At 41.4% G+C, this 14050-nt stretch overlaps 2 protein-coding genes and 1 long non-coding RNA gene across 4 annotated transcripts; all 3 read left to right on the top strand.

Moving 5' to 3' along the window:
• Window positions 1-256: 256 nt before the first annotated feature.
• LOC147237026 (uncharacterized) lies at window positions 257-1371 on the top strand. The gene is made up of 3 exons (XR_015104177.1): window positions 257-298; window positions 686-736; window positions 863-1371. It is a non-coding gene; the product is annotated as an uncharacterized LOC147237026 (long non-coding RNA).
• A 1832-nt stretch (window positions 1372-3203) lies between these two features.
• tm4sf4 (transmembrane 4 L six family member 4) lies at window positions 3204-8324 on the top strand. Of its 2 annotated transcripts, XM_086178421.1 has the most exons (5): window positions 3204-3539; window positions 3819-3908; window positions 5393-5541; window positions 6175-6361; window positions 7960-8324. In XM_086178421.1, exons 1-5 carry the CDS (start codon window positions 3369-3371, stop codon window positions 7975-7977), a joined length of 615 nt encoding a protein of 204 aa, XP_086034547.1. In that variant the 5' UTR covers window positions 3204-3368; the 3' UTR covers window positions 7978-8324. The 2 variants fall into 2 exon arrangements, with proteins under 2 accessions (XP_086034547.1, XP_086034467.1); XM_086178341.1 differs by lacking the exon at window positions 6175-6361 and having other exon boundaries at window positions 3241-3539.
• A 3411-nt stretch (window positions 8325-11735) lies between these two features.
• tmem69 (transmembrane protein 69) lies at window positions 11736-13475 on the top strand. Its single transcript, XM_086178218.1, has 3 exons — window positions 11736-11875; window positions 12436-12480; window positions 12566-13475. The coding sequence occupies exons 2-3, from the start codon at window positions 12436-12438 to the stop codon at window positions 13283-13285; spliced, it is 765 nt and encodes a 254-aa protein (XP_086034344.1). The 5' UTR covers window positions 11736-11875; the 3' UTR covers window positions 13286-13475.
• The last annotated feature ends 575 nt before the right edge of the window (window positions 13476-14050 follow it).

Below are 14050 nucleotides of genomic sequence, written 5' to 3'. Positions count from 1 at the left end.
CATACATATATGTGTGAATATCAGTGATGTGCAGTATCACGATTTAGATTTACAAACATAGTAAAAAAAATAAATATAAATAACGGGTTATGTTTAAAATCTCAAGTAGCACACAAAAAGCATATTTAATAGTTGATATTCTGGTCTTCCCTTTACTCATAAATGAAGTCCATTTAAGTCTGATTTATGTAAACCTCCATTATGAAAAACCTCCATTATGCTAACTAGCTTGCTTTCGCTTTATTCTGCAGCAGAGGAGTCGCAAGAAGACTCCCTGGAATCACAAGCGCCCCCTACGGTGAGGCAGGAGAACTGCGTGCCTCACTGAGTGGCTCTTGCAGCTGTTTTCTGATTGCTCGGCGCAAGAAATTAGTAAGAAGCATACAGCTGGTGACACATTGGAAATGTTGTTCATCTAGCAAAAGTCTTTAAACATTTTAATAGCAACCGCAACCCGGTCTTAGTGCAGAGCATGCTAGCAGTCAGCCATCATTGAGGCTCAACAAGCCGCTGCCTCACTGCATATCTCTTCTCAGTATCCGAACAGTAAAAGTGAAAATCAAGCCATTTTGAATAAGAAACAATTTTGTGAAGTTCAACGAAAAATACCCTTCTCGTGCAAATCCCTGGTAAATATAATCATTTCATTGTCTTTTTTCCATTTGACATTTTTTTTCTTTCCAAGATTGGCAAGTGAGGCACAGCCACTCCTGCCTCCCTTGACTGCACAGCACTGGTGAGTGTATATATTTGCATATAATTTCACTTAACACATGTTTTCTTTCATCTAAAGAACAAATATGCTGCCCAGACTGCAATTAAAAAAATAGTAATAATAATTTTGGTCTCAATGTGGCCGAAGGAATCACCCCAACTAATGCCTGCTTGGCGCTGGCTCGTTTCGCGAAGGTAAATCTGGTTCCTGCGGAGGCTGGCAACTTCTTCCTGTCACTTCATCGTCCCCATAGATGTGCCAAGAGTGATGGATGTCCAGCTGTGTCGGTGAGCTTTAACCAAACTCCACTGATTGATCTGACTATTTGTCCTTTTTTTGATCGATTTCTTAATTTTGGACAAACATTCACCCGGGTCCCTTGGATGTTGAACATCCACCTCCGCCTGCAGTGAGTCGATTGGTTTTTCAGTCCGTCCCCTATCTTTTTTGAACAACGGCTCTCGGAAATACCAGGAGAGCTGCTGACCGAGGGCTCCAGTGACAGTGTCTGATTTGTTGTTTGTTTGTTTGCCAATTGAAAAGAGCAAGATTGCGCAATTTTTGGGAATAGCACAAATCTTGCATAATCTTTGCAACCCTTGTTAATGATCCCAGGGACATTCATACATTCATTCATTCGTTATCTACACTGCTCATCCAGCACTGAGGGTGCTGGAGCCGTTCCCAACTTCGATTGGACGAAAGGCCCGGTTCACCACATTTGGAGACATACAACTCTTGACCCTCTCATCCATGTGTCTGCACAATGTCCCCAATGAGCCTCATATGTACTGTTGTGCAATTTTTTTGGAGGCGTCTTGGTAAAGAGTTGGTAAAGAGCGAAGAATGGTCAGAATGGTCTTTGGAGGTTTGTTTTGAGACCTTAAAAGGTACAAGTCATGGAGAGCACAGAGTACTCTGAAGGAGAGGACTAAGAGAACACAGAAGGGCTGGGTTTTTAATGTGTAGAAAGGAGGCAACATCTTGAAGGACGCAGTCAGGAGATGTGTCTGGTCCCACGGTGATCCCACGGTAAAAGAGGAGGTGCCTTCTTGAAGGACAACATTCCATCAGTTAGGAGATGGGATTACTTGGTTTTTCATATGAGACGGAGAGGGACACTGCTTGGAGAAGAAAACATTATCTGGAAGACAGACAACCTTTACCCCCTCATACAATCATTCACTTTGTCATCTGCAGTCCTGCATGTGTTCAGACTGCGTGAGGAACCCGGAGAACCCATAAGAACCCCACGCAGACATGGGGAGAACATGGAGACTCCACAAAGAAAGGCCTCTGGGAATCCAACCAGAAACTTTCTGCCTGTGAGGAGTAGCGCAAACCACTGCACCAATGTGCCACCCTACCCTAGGGCCAATTTTGTATTTTACATATATATATACATATAGTAGTCAGGGGAGGCAGAGGAGCCCATGCCTCACCTGTCAATATTGGAAAGAAAAAAAAATGTCAGATGAAAAAAAGAATGGAATGTTCATATATCAGTGATTTGCACTACGAAGGTATTTTTCATTGAACTTCACCAGTTTTAGATTATTCTTTATTCCAAATGGCTTGATTTTCACATTTATTGTTCTCATACTGAAAAGAGACGTGCGGTGAGGCCGCCGACTGTTGAGCCTCGATGACGGCTGACTGCTAGCATGCTCTACACTCACACCGCATTGCTGTCTCTCTGTATGTCGCTATTAAAATGTTAAACACTTTTGCTATATCAACTGCATTTCCAATGTACGGTACTGTTTTGGTAACAACTGTATGCGCGTTACTTATTTCTCGTGCTGAGCTTTCATTAAACGGCTGCCAAGAGCCACCAAGTGAGGCACGCAGTTCTCCTGCCTCATGGTAGGGGTTCATGCTAGCCATGAACCTCAACGCACTTCACTGATATTAGTTAGTCAATTCTAACAAATAGATAATCTCCCTCATGGGTTGATTTGACCTCCAGCAAGAGACGGGGATGGTGATCCTGGCTCTTACGTGAACCTCGTGGCTCAAAGTCATTTCAGGCGGAGGTTCTTACGCTAGTCTACCTGCAGGGAACCAACTCTCGCCTGAGTTCGGAGCAACCAAACAACATTTGTTACCTTTCCTCTGCCCTCTTTCTGTCAGGTTTAAGGGGGGAAATGTCTCATTCTAATCAATATTTTCCACTTTTGGAATTTCTTGAGGCATTATTAATCATAGACAAGACACACCCGGGCGGAACAATAGATGAGATAATCCCAGGGAACAAAGAAGCTTCGAAGTGACTCGGAAACCCGGTTCAGGTCTAGATCCGTCACCGGGCCCCTGCCGAATCGATCTAGCCCTTCCCACTGTGGACACAAAGGTAGAACATTAACCGCTATATCTCCGCTGCTTTTTTAATGGTACGCAATCCCACATCAGCGGTCCACTATGTGTGCGATTCCGCTACATTACAACGTTGTAAAAGTGAAGCGGTGACATCACGCGGGAGGGCTATAAAAGCTCAGATGTGGCGTGGAGCACCTGCAGGTCGGTCAGATGCCGCGGACGCCATCGGTCGGACGATCTCGTCGGACCAAACTTCCCCTTGACTCAAAAGCCTAAGGTGTCGTCCTTTTCCGCTCCGTTTCCGCACGATATTTCAACCGACATCGGCGCCAGGATGTGCTCCGGCGGTTTGGCCAAGTGTCTCGGGATCGGCCTGATGCCTCTTTCGGTCGTGTGCGTTCTGTGCAACGTTTTGCTTTTCTTCCCCGGCGGGACGACCGTGGACAGCGAGAACGTCACCGAGCAGGTTTGGTACTTCGGAGGGATTCTGGGATCAGGAGTGCTGGTGAGTGCGAGGAAAAACAAACAAGCTACTTCCAACTCGACCCTACGTCTTAAAGGACTCTTCTTTTTTGAAGTCATTTGTCCAGCAGCTTTTGGCTAATTATGTAGAATTTACGACTATTTCAAGACACATTTCTTTGGTAGTTTTTCCTGATTTTTATTTTATCTCCTAACAAAATCAAAGAATTTTTGAATACATATCTATTTCTGACCGCTCTTTCTCTTTTTCTGTATTTCTGCGTATTTGTGAAACTTGTGATTTGCCCGGGGGGAGCGACAGATGATCTTCCCCGCTCTGGTCTTCCTGGGGCTGAAGAACAACGACTGCTGTGGTTGCTGTGGCAACGAGAGCTGTGGGCGGAGGTTCGCGGTGGGGAACTACTCCATATCTTAATATCGCAGCGCTCGCGCGAACCGCTTCTCGCAAGTTAGGCTACAATTCGGGTCCAAAAAGGTACCGATTGAAACGCAACGTTCGACTTTTGTCTTTGCATAAAAGCTGTGAGAAAAACCGAGTTTGCAAATCAAATATAAATTCCTGTTAAACTTTAAAAGCCTTTTAAAACTAAAAAACTGGAAAATTCTGGGGTCTTTCCCGCCTGAACTGTAGTGAGAACTTCCCTTGATGGAACCCTCACATGGCTTTCAAACAGAGCTGGTATTATTCCCGGGCGCGTACACACACACAGATCGATAAATCAGGAATGTGTGTGTGTGTGTGTGTGTGTGTGTGTGTGTGTGGAGGAATCCCCAAACAAAAGCCTGTTAGGTTACCACTCAGCGCACACACACACACACACATTCCTGATCAATAACTTCTACCGTCATGTCAACTCCATGCTGCCGATGCCTCTTTTTTTGACACATTAAACAACCGTTCATAAAAGCAGGATTGCTGCATACACACACACACACACACACACACACACACACACACACACACAATACCATGCTAGCTTTTGTAACCTGAGAAAGCTACAGTTTTTATTTGTTTATATCAGTGACGTGCGGTGAGGTTGATGGCTGATGATAAATGGATGGCTGCTCTTGACATGCTAACGCTAGCTAGCTAGCTGCAGCCGAGGAGTAGCGAGAAGAATCTATGGAATCACCGGCGCCCCCCACCGTGAGGCAGGGGAACTGCGTGCCTCACTGAGCGGCTTTCGGCAGCCATTTTCTGATCGCTCAGCGCAAGAAATTAGTAACACGCATACAGCGGATGACACATTTGAAACGAAGTTCATCTAGCAAAAGTGCTTAAACATTTTAATAGCAACAGCAATCCGATGTTAGCGCGGAGCATGCTAGCAGTCAGACGTCATCGAGGCTCAACAGTCGGATGCCTCACCGCACGTCTCTTAGTATCTGAACAGTAAATGTGAAAATCCAGCCATTTTGAATCAAAAACAAACTACAACTGGTGAAGTTTGATGAAAAATACCTTTCTAGTGCAAATCACTGATAAATAAAACCATTTTGTCATTGACATTTTTTTTCTTTCCAAGATTGGCAAGTGAGGCACGGCTTCTCCTGCCTCCCCTGACTGATTTCTTTGCTTCTTACTGTCCGTTTCAGCTTTATTTTTGCACACCATCACTTATCATGTGTACATTTCCACTTGTTAATGATCTCCATAGTTGCTGTCCGTCAAACAAAGCAACCTCTCTTGAAATCACCCGTAAATCATTGACATAAAGTGCCGCGCTCATATTGTCAATTTGTTTTTCACATCTCCACCTGCTGCTTTTTTACGCTGCCGGTCAGATGCTAAACTGTACTTTAACGCGAGCAATGACGATAAGTTGAATTGAACGTGATCTCGTCTTAAGCGATAAAACCTTCCCCTTTTTGCAGATGCTGACCTCCATCCTGTTCGCCGCCATCGGCGTAACGGGGGCAGGCTACTCCGTCATCGTTTCAGCGGTCGGCCTCAACCACGGACCTTTGTGCGTGACCAGCGTGAACGGCTCGGCGTTGACGTGGAGTCACCCCTTCTCCGACGGGTGAGGCGTGCAAATTTTGAGGCAAATTTGGATCGTATGCCCCAAAGAGTCCGCAAGAAGGTCTAATATTATGAGAAAGGAAAACATTCTCAATATAAACACGGGTGAAACAGGGCATAAATGATTCGATTTTTAATAACAATCAATCAAGTTAGTTTCCCCGAATGTAGTTACTTGACTTTTTACATCAGATATGTTTTTCGAAATTGACTAAAAACGCCATCGTAAGCAGTAATCTGTCCGATCACCAAAAATACCTCTAACAAAATGAGATGAGAACAACTTTATTTATCCTGAAGGAAATTGTTGTGCCAGAGTTTCAAGCAAAAACAGAGAAGAAATACAATTAAATAAAATATAAATTGTCAAGGTTAAGGCTATCAAGTGTTTTAAGGTCTTAAGTACAACATACAACAACAATACATACAACAATATCATATTTACGCCTGTTCCCCGAAAGGGTAAAAGAGCTCATCTAGATGCAAGAAAAAAAAACAAAGAAAAGACGCAGGAAGAAGTAGCGTTTTCTCCAGACAAAAAGGACGACGGTTGCATTTTTTGTCGTTTAGCTTTACCGCACAATCGCGTTGGGTTTGCGCGTAAACGGACGGTAACCCTTGTTTCACTTCCCAGAGACTACCTGTCCAACAAAACCTCCTGGTCCCGTTGCCTGCAGCCGGAAGGCGTGGTTTCCTGGCACCTGTCGCTCTTCTCGGTGCTGCTGGTGGTGGGTTTGATCCAGGTGGCGCTGTGTGCGGTGCAGGTGGTGAACGGCCTGCTGGGAGGAATCTGCGGGGATTGTTGCGACTGCTGTGGAGGGGTCAGTGGCCTCCCTTCCATAGGACGGACCCTATAGAGTCCTGAGATACAGTGTTTCCCAACCACTGTGCCGAGGCAACAGTAGTGTGCCTTGAGAAATCGTGGAAAAATGCATACTTTCACTTGATTGGCCCTAAATTAATTTATTCAACAAAAATAATAATAACAACAACAATAATGATAATAATAAAAAATAACCAATTTAGGGGAAATGGAGTAGCGGCATCAAAATTGTGAACATCAAGAATACAATAAAAAAATAAAAGGAAAAAAAGAGACACAAAAAAAATATATATATACAGTATATATTACCACACAAATTTATGGATTTACAATTTATGGATTTTTTTTTATAGGCTTATTACAGTAGCTTCCTTTGGAAAACCCACTCCCGTTTCAGATAAATGTTTCCGATTTATTTTGCGAGCAGAAATACACATTTCCAACCTGAAGAAGGAGTTTGATTAATGTTTTTTTGTCTTTTTTTTTATATCGCCCAAAATTTCCGTTTTCTTCTTGATCCACGTTCACGCCACAGAACAGGTCCCACACTTTATTTGTCGGCTGATCGAGAAATCTTTTCCCTCCAAACCTTCTCCATCTAACTCTATTCTCTGCATCCTCCTCTCTCACACCACCTAACTTCATATTCTTCCTTACTACATCCATGAATCTTCTCTTCGGTCTTCCTCTAGACCTCCTGCCTGGCAGCTCCACCTTCAGCAACCGTCTATCCAGATCTTCACAACGGTTTGGACATGAGCAGAGCAGTGCTCATGTCCAAACCAACTCCAGTCGTCACTTTGTCTCAGTCATACATGTCCCGCACCCTTGTGACAAGTTATGTTCCCCTTAGGCTTTTCCCTTCAGGGGTCGCCACAGGGAATCTTCACAATGCTTTGAACATGAGCAGAGCAGTGCTCATCTCCAAACCATCCCCAGTCGTCACTTTGTCTCGGTCATACATGTCCTGCACCCTTGTGACAAGCTATGTTCCTTTGGGCTTTTCCCCTCAGGGGTCACCACAGTGAATGCACCTTCTCCATCTCACCCTATTCTCTGGTTCCTCTCTCACGACGTCCATAAATCTTCTCTTTGGTCTCTTTTGCGAGCAGAAATACATTTGCTGCTTCAACTCAATTCAGCATCTGTTCAGGAAAAAAAGCAGATGTAAAGTAGAAGTAAAAGTAGATGTTACCGTCATTTAAGTTTTCAAAAAAATCTTTCCAGCAGCTTCTTGCGTTGTCAATATCTCATGTTTCACCAGGGACACCTGTGGTTTAGAGACAAGTGCAACTTATTTATGCACAATTTCTTTTTTCTTTTAAAAATTAGTAGGTGCGCCCTATATACAGGTGCGCTCTATAATCCAGCATTCACAGTAAATGCTGGATTCTACTTCTATTTCATCCAAAACCTTTTTGACATATGTACTTGGTGATTTTTCTCATGTAAAATATATGCTGTGGCTTTAAAAAAAACCATTGGGAAACACTTGCTTTAATATATCGAGTTAATTCAAACTTGAGCTTATCTGCTGAACGTCGTGGTTGATGATTTTCCAGGTGCGGCGCCCAAGAATGTCTGTTTGTCTTTCAGAACGACGGCGCCGTTTGAGCGGTCGGCGAGACTTCGAGGAGCCAAAGTGGGTCGGTTGGCCTTCGTCTTGTATTTATTTCGATCACGGATCGTAAAAGATCGTCCAAGACCGAAGAAACGACAGATCTCGGGAAGAGCGATCGTATTTACCCAACGACTTCTAATGCGTGTTTAGATTCTGACACCCTGTCCACTGTTTCTAATGCCTTGCTTGTTTCCTGTTTTTTTTTTTTTTTTGAGTCTTGTTAGGATGAGAATCTTTTCTAACTGGTGACGTGACTCAATAAAATATTTGTATTTAAAAAAAAAAAAAAAAAAAGACCGGTCGTACTATAAACTATAAAAGTACATCTGGACACATGCAACCGTTCATTCGCAGTCAATGTCGGGTCTCCGATGAACCTCCTGCGCGTTTTTGCCGAAAGTCATGAAAAATTGCAAAAATTGAGACTTTCGACAATCGGGCGTTGAATGTTGGCTGTAAAACACCTTTAGCTTTAATTATATTATTGATATTTTTTACAGTTCATAACAGGGATTCCATTGAATGCAAGCGAACCATGAAAAGAAAACAAGTGAAGAAGTTTAACATGCAAATATATGTTGAAAATTCACTGCAAATAATACAGTGGACGCTCACTGGGTTAGAGATAGAGGACGGAAAAAATCTATATAACATGTGGAAGAATAAATAGATAAATATGTGGAAAGAAAAAAGCAAAAATTGAAGAAGTAAAAAAGTGAAAATTTGAAAAAATAAAAGTGTTTATTGCGCTGTACTATATCTGTCGATGAATATTGATTTTGGCAAAAAAAATGATGAATTTAATGCTGCAGTCAACATATAGTTGAATTTAATTTTCTAGTCAATATATGAAAAAAAATAATATTTTAGTCAATATAAATTAATGGATTCAATATTTTGGTCAGTGTATAGACAATGTTGTCGACAATGAATGGATTATTTGAAAATGTCATCACAATATGGATGGATGTTAGCCAATAGATGGATTAATTTCATATTTTAATCAATATCTATGGACAGATTTAATCATCTATGAATAAATTTCATGTTTTAGTCAATTTATGGATGAACTTCATATTTTAGTCCCCGTTCATGTTGGTCTCCATGAAAGCTAATGAAAATGAAAGCTAGCTAAACAGCATGACCAATTTGAGGCACAATATTTTTATATACCGCCCCCTAATATATGAATTAAATTAAATCAAATATATGTTGAAAATGCAATTCCAATGAATACAGCGGACCCTCACATTTCACGAGCAATACGTTCCAAGACTCCCCCGGTGAAAAGGGAATTCCCACAAAGTAGAGACGTGATCGTTTTCATGAAATTTACAAAAATATTGCCCTAAATATTAACCAACCTCCAAAAAACTTATCAACAAAGTGGACAGTATTCACGCTTACGCCAACGGCAGTGAAGCGGAGCAGGACATGTATGCTCGGCATAACCTATAAGAAGATCAGCTGCTTCTCTCCATTAACCAATCAGCATGTGGAACAGAACAATCAGCCAATAGCATGGCGAGTACGGATCTGCTCAGCCAATGATATTCCGTATGAGATCTCGCGTGGGTGCGATGGTAGAAGCGAGAGTTCCCGATGCTGGGTATCTTTGTTTAGCAACTAAATCTCGAATTTTATTTATTTAACAAAATGAATTTTTCTTTTTTTCTCGGCTAGAATATGGCTATTTCTTCACGAAAACATTTCAAATACCGCAAAATAAACCGCGAAAGAACGGATTACAAAAAAAAAATCTGCTAAGTAGCAAGGGCGCAAAAGCAGAACCGCGAAGTAGCGAGGGTCCGCTGTATATGAAAAGATAATCCGACGCAACAACAGCGATCAAAACTGAGAAAAATAACTCGGCAAAGTTAAAAAGCAGATTTGAAACAGTGAGACATTCCTCTGCTGATGCTCAAAATAATTAGTCCCACGGTTCGGGGGTCATTAAAAAGCAGAAGACGCTCTCACCGGCGGTTTTATTGCATTCATCGGGAAATTGTAAAAGTGCTGCTGCGGAGGACCCGAGTGAAACTTTATATAAAAGCATAAAAGACAGTCATGTGAAAAGCAAGTACATTAAAGCGCGTCTCCGGATCGACTCTAAAAGCAACAGCGGCGTCAGCACAAAGAATATCGTCCGGGAGGTCGAATAAATCAAATTATACGACGTGGAATTTAGGATGTGGAATATGTGGTGCCACTGCCCCCTGCTGAGCATCCAGATCACACACGTCTTATTTCAAATGTTATACGTCAACAAATAACCCGTTTCAATATCTATTGGCATCCGAATGAGGTTTGGACGGAAATGAATAAATCGATCGATCGATCCAAAGATTTTTCCAAAGCGCTTTGGGTCAATATGTGGAATTTGGACGCGGGTCTTTGATAGGCCGCACTTCAGATATTTTTTTTTATTTTATTTTTATTAATTTAATCTCCAAAGAGTCTCCCTGAGGGATTAATAAAGGATGAATTACTGTTTCAGTCAAAACAGAAATGTCATAATATATTAGGCAATATATTGCATTTAATCAATATATATGGATGAATTGATGTTGTAGTTCAAATACGATATGTGGATAAATTTAATATTTTAGTCAATACATATGGATGAATTCGATATTTTAGTCAGGGTATGGATACATTTAATGTTTTAGTCAATACGCTGATCAATTTTTGTTTCTATAAGAATGTATCAGTGTTTAAATCATTATATTGATGAATTTAATGTTTTAGTCAACATATGGATGGATTGAATGTTTTAGTTCCCATTCAAGGATTCAAGACTTTTGAGTCCAATGAAATTTAGAAATAGCAGTGGAATCAAAAAACAGACAAAAATAACCTTAAAAAGCTATTGATGATAAGATGGGAAAAATATAAATAACATGTCGAAGGATAAATAGATCAATATGTAGAAAGAGAAAAGCAAAAACTAAAGAAGTAAAAAAGTGAAAATTTGAAAAAAAAAAAGGGTTTATTGCACTGTACTATATCTGTCGATGAATATTGATTTTGGAAATAAATTGATGAATTTGATGCTTTAGTCAACATATAGTTGAAGTAATATTCCAGTCAATATATGGAGAGATTTAATATTTTAGTCAATATAAATGAATGGATTCAATATTTTAGTCGCTGTGCAGACGATGTTGTAGACAATGAATGGATTATTTGAAAATGTCGTCACAATATGGATGGATGTTAGCCAATAGATGGATTAATATAATATTTTAATCAATATCTATGGACGAATTTAATCATATATGGATGAATGTAAGGTTTTAGTCAATTTATGTATGAATTTAACGTTTTATGCAACTTATGGATGAACTTCATATTTTAGTCACTCCATGTTGGACTACAAAAACTAGCTAAATAGCATGACCACTTTGAGGCTCAATATTTTTATACCCCACTCCTTAATATATACTAAAAAAGTAAATTACGTTTTTAATTCATTCCCAATCATCAAATTAATGTAATGTAATGTGCAAAAAAAAGAAAAGAAAATATAACAACAAAGAATTATTTACTTGTTAATATTTATCTGATTAAGAAGTGAATGGGGGGATATAGATATAAGTTAATGAATAATAATAATCATAAAATAAGATAAATATTTACTGTAATTAACATAAGATACATAAAACAATAAGAGTCGGTCTGGAAGCGGAACCAAAGTTTTCGTTCCGCCTGTGAACCCGGAAGGATTTAACCGCGTACCGACACGCGTTTCCTTCCGCCATGTTGTAGAAACACAACAGTGCTAAACACACTCACACACACACACACACACACACACACACACAGACACAGGTGACCTCTGAGAAAATAGAAATATTAAAAGTATTATGCGGTTTTCACTCTAACGCAGAGGTGAGTTTGTTTTTTCTGTTTCAGAAACGTTTAAACGCCTTTCTTTTGCCGGAATACTTAAAACACCGTCACCTCTATTTATGTGTAAATATTGGATCAGTGAATATAAATGACTTAAAACAAGTGAATTACCGGAAAATCTGCTTAAAAAACGTGCAAATTTAATAGATAATATTCCAGACGTTTGTAGAGATTTAGCTAGGGGTGTGTGTGTGTTTGGTGTGTGTTGCCACTGTCAAGCTAACACATGTCGCTGGGTTTCCTCTCTAGTAAATATAGTTTGAATTCCCCATCTCGAATAAAACATTTCAATTACTATTTTTGTTTTTATTTTCTAACGTTTTATTGACGTGTTTTGTATTTCAGAGAAAGTTGTTTTAAAATGGAAAATAATCTCAGTTGATAAAACAGCAATAAAACAGTGTGAACGTGATCGAGTGGAGACCATTTAAATTACATTACACTACTTTACATTTGGCAGACGCTTTTATCCAAAGCGACTTACAATAGAGGACATAAAAATTAAAAATTAACTTTTATCTACTTGTTTATTTCGTCAGATGTTCTCTGTCGTATTGAGAAGAAGCAGCTTGACTTCCCAGAAGGTAACCGACCGTTTATTTACTCACTTTTTTCATATTCCTTTTCAAATGTATTGAATTGAAATGTCAACACACACACACACACTAGGTTTTTCAGTGGGCGAATCCCTGGCGAAGATGTCGGACATCGCTGGCGGGCCAGTGCTGGTCCTCATCTGCAACGCCGGCGCTGGAAAGATCTACCTGGGGAAGAAGTCCTCCTGGTTTCCTGGGGACTGAGCCTTTAGCGGCGTTGTCAGCGAAAAAACATTTCCATATGTCCGCGGCGAAGCTGGAGAAGCGTCAGAAGCCTGAACCTCCACCCAAGGAGCTGGATCTTCTGCGCTATGACATGAAGGACCTGTGGAAGAGCCCCGTTCCAGCTCTCTACCTGGGCTTTGCGGGGCTGATCCCCTTTATCTCCCCTGCTCTTTACATGGCCGTGACCGAAAGCTACATCCCGGAGTTAGCCTACGCCCAGCTAGCTTACGGCGCCTCCATCGTTTCTTTTCTGGGCGGAGTCCGCTGGGGATTCGCGCTTCCCGACAACAGCCCGGCCAAGCCCGACTGGATTAACCTGGCGAACAGCGTGGTGCCGTCCCTGCTGGCGTGGTCGGCCATGCTGATGGCCGAAAACATCGTTTCCGCGGCCGCCGTCGTCATCATCGGGCTCGGGATCTCGCTGCATTACGACCTGTCTCTGCTGCCCACCTACCCCAGCTGGTTCAAAGCCCTCCGCGCCGTCCTCACCGTCGTGGCGTTTTTCTCTCTCCTCGGCACGCTCGCGGTGAGAGCGGCGTACCCGGAAAAGAAGTTTTTTTCCGATTGAAAACACGAATAATGTCAAGTTTCATTCTGACTCGCTTATGTGTCTCCAAAAAGACAAACGAATTCCCAACCGGACCTTTGCTGCTAACCCAGGGAGGGTTGCTGAAAGGTGCCACCTAGGAGTTTTTGAATAATCAGAACCAAATGTCCTGGGAAAAAAAAATATATATAAAATGAATCTACATCTCTAACACCGATACAGTGTTTGTGTTTTTGTTTTTGGTGGACCACAGAAGTGCATTGTACTTCTCTATTAGCATTCTCAAAGCAAATGGCATGAAGCCATACTGCTCTCAGTCTACTCTTTCCCATCACTTCATTGTATGGCTCATCAACTTTATCCCTCTATAGTTGCTGCAATTCTGCACATCCCCCTTATTTTTAGAAATAGGCACCATCAAACTTCATCTCCGTCCTTCAAGCATCTTCTCACTCTCTAAGATCCTGTTGAATGATCGAGCCGGAAACTCTACCACTGCCTCTCCTTGACACTTCCACGCCTCCACAGGTATGGAACTCCCTTTCCACTCCATCTTCTTCAATGCTTTCCTCACTTGACTTTCCATCTTCCCATCTCTCTTCTAGCATCTGTCAATACATTTCTCTCATTATCCTTAATCACCCGGAGCTGCTGTGCATCCTTTCCATCTTTATCTGTTTTGCCAACCGCTATAAATCATTCTCTCCCTCCTTACTGTCCGACCGAGCATACAAGTCATCGTGCGCCCTTTGCTCCATAAGTTGCTGCGAGATGGAGAAAGGTTGA

Source organism: Fistularia commersonii, chromosome 1 (assembly GCF_037954325.1).
Source record: "Fistularia commersonii isolate RoL2024-O1a breed Wild chromosome 1, RoL_Fcom_v1.0, whole genome shotgun sequence".
In the NCBI taxonomy this organism is placed as follows: domain Eukaryota; kingdom Metazoa; phylum Chordata; class Actinopteri; order Syngnathiformes; family Fistulariidae; genus Fistularia; species Fistularia commersonii.
This window is presented reverse-complemented; position numbering and strand designations above follow the sequence as displayed.

Coding starts and splice junctions, on each gene's coding strand:
- tmem69 (XM_086178218.1), top strand. CDS start 12,436: ATGTTCTCTGTCGTATTGAGAAGAAGCAGCTTGACTTCCCAGAAG. Junction 12,481..12,565: donor GCAGCTTGACTTCCCAGAAG/GTAACCGACCGT, acceptor CACACACACTAG/GTTTTTCAGTGGGCGAATCC.
- tm4sf4 (XM_086178421.1), top strand. CDS start 3,369: ATGTGCTCCGGCGGTTTGGCCAAGTGTCTCGGGATCGGCCTGATGCCT. Junction 3,540..3,818: donor TTCTGGGATCAGGAGTGCTG/GTGAGTGCGAGG, acceptor GGGGAGCGACAG/ATGATCTTCCCCGCTCTGGT. Junction 5,542..6,174: donor AGTCACCCCTTCTCCGACGG/GTGAGGCGTGCA, acceptor TTCACTTCCCAG/AGACTACCTGTCCAACAAAA.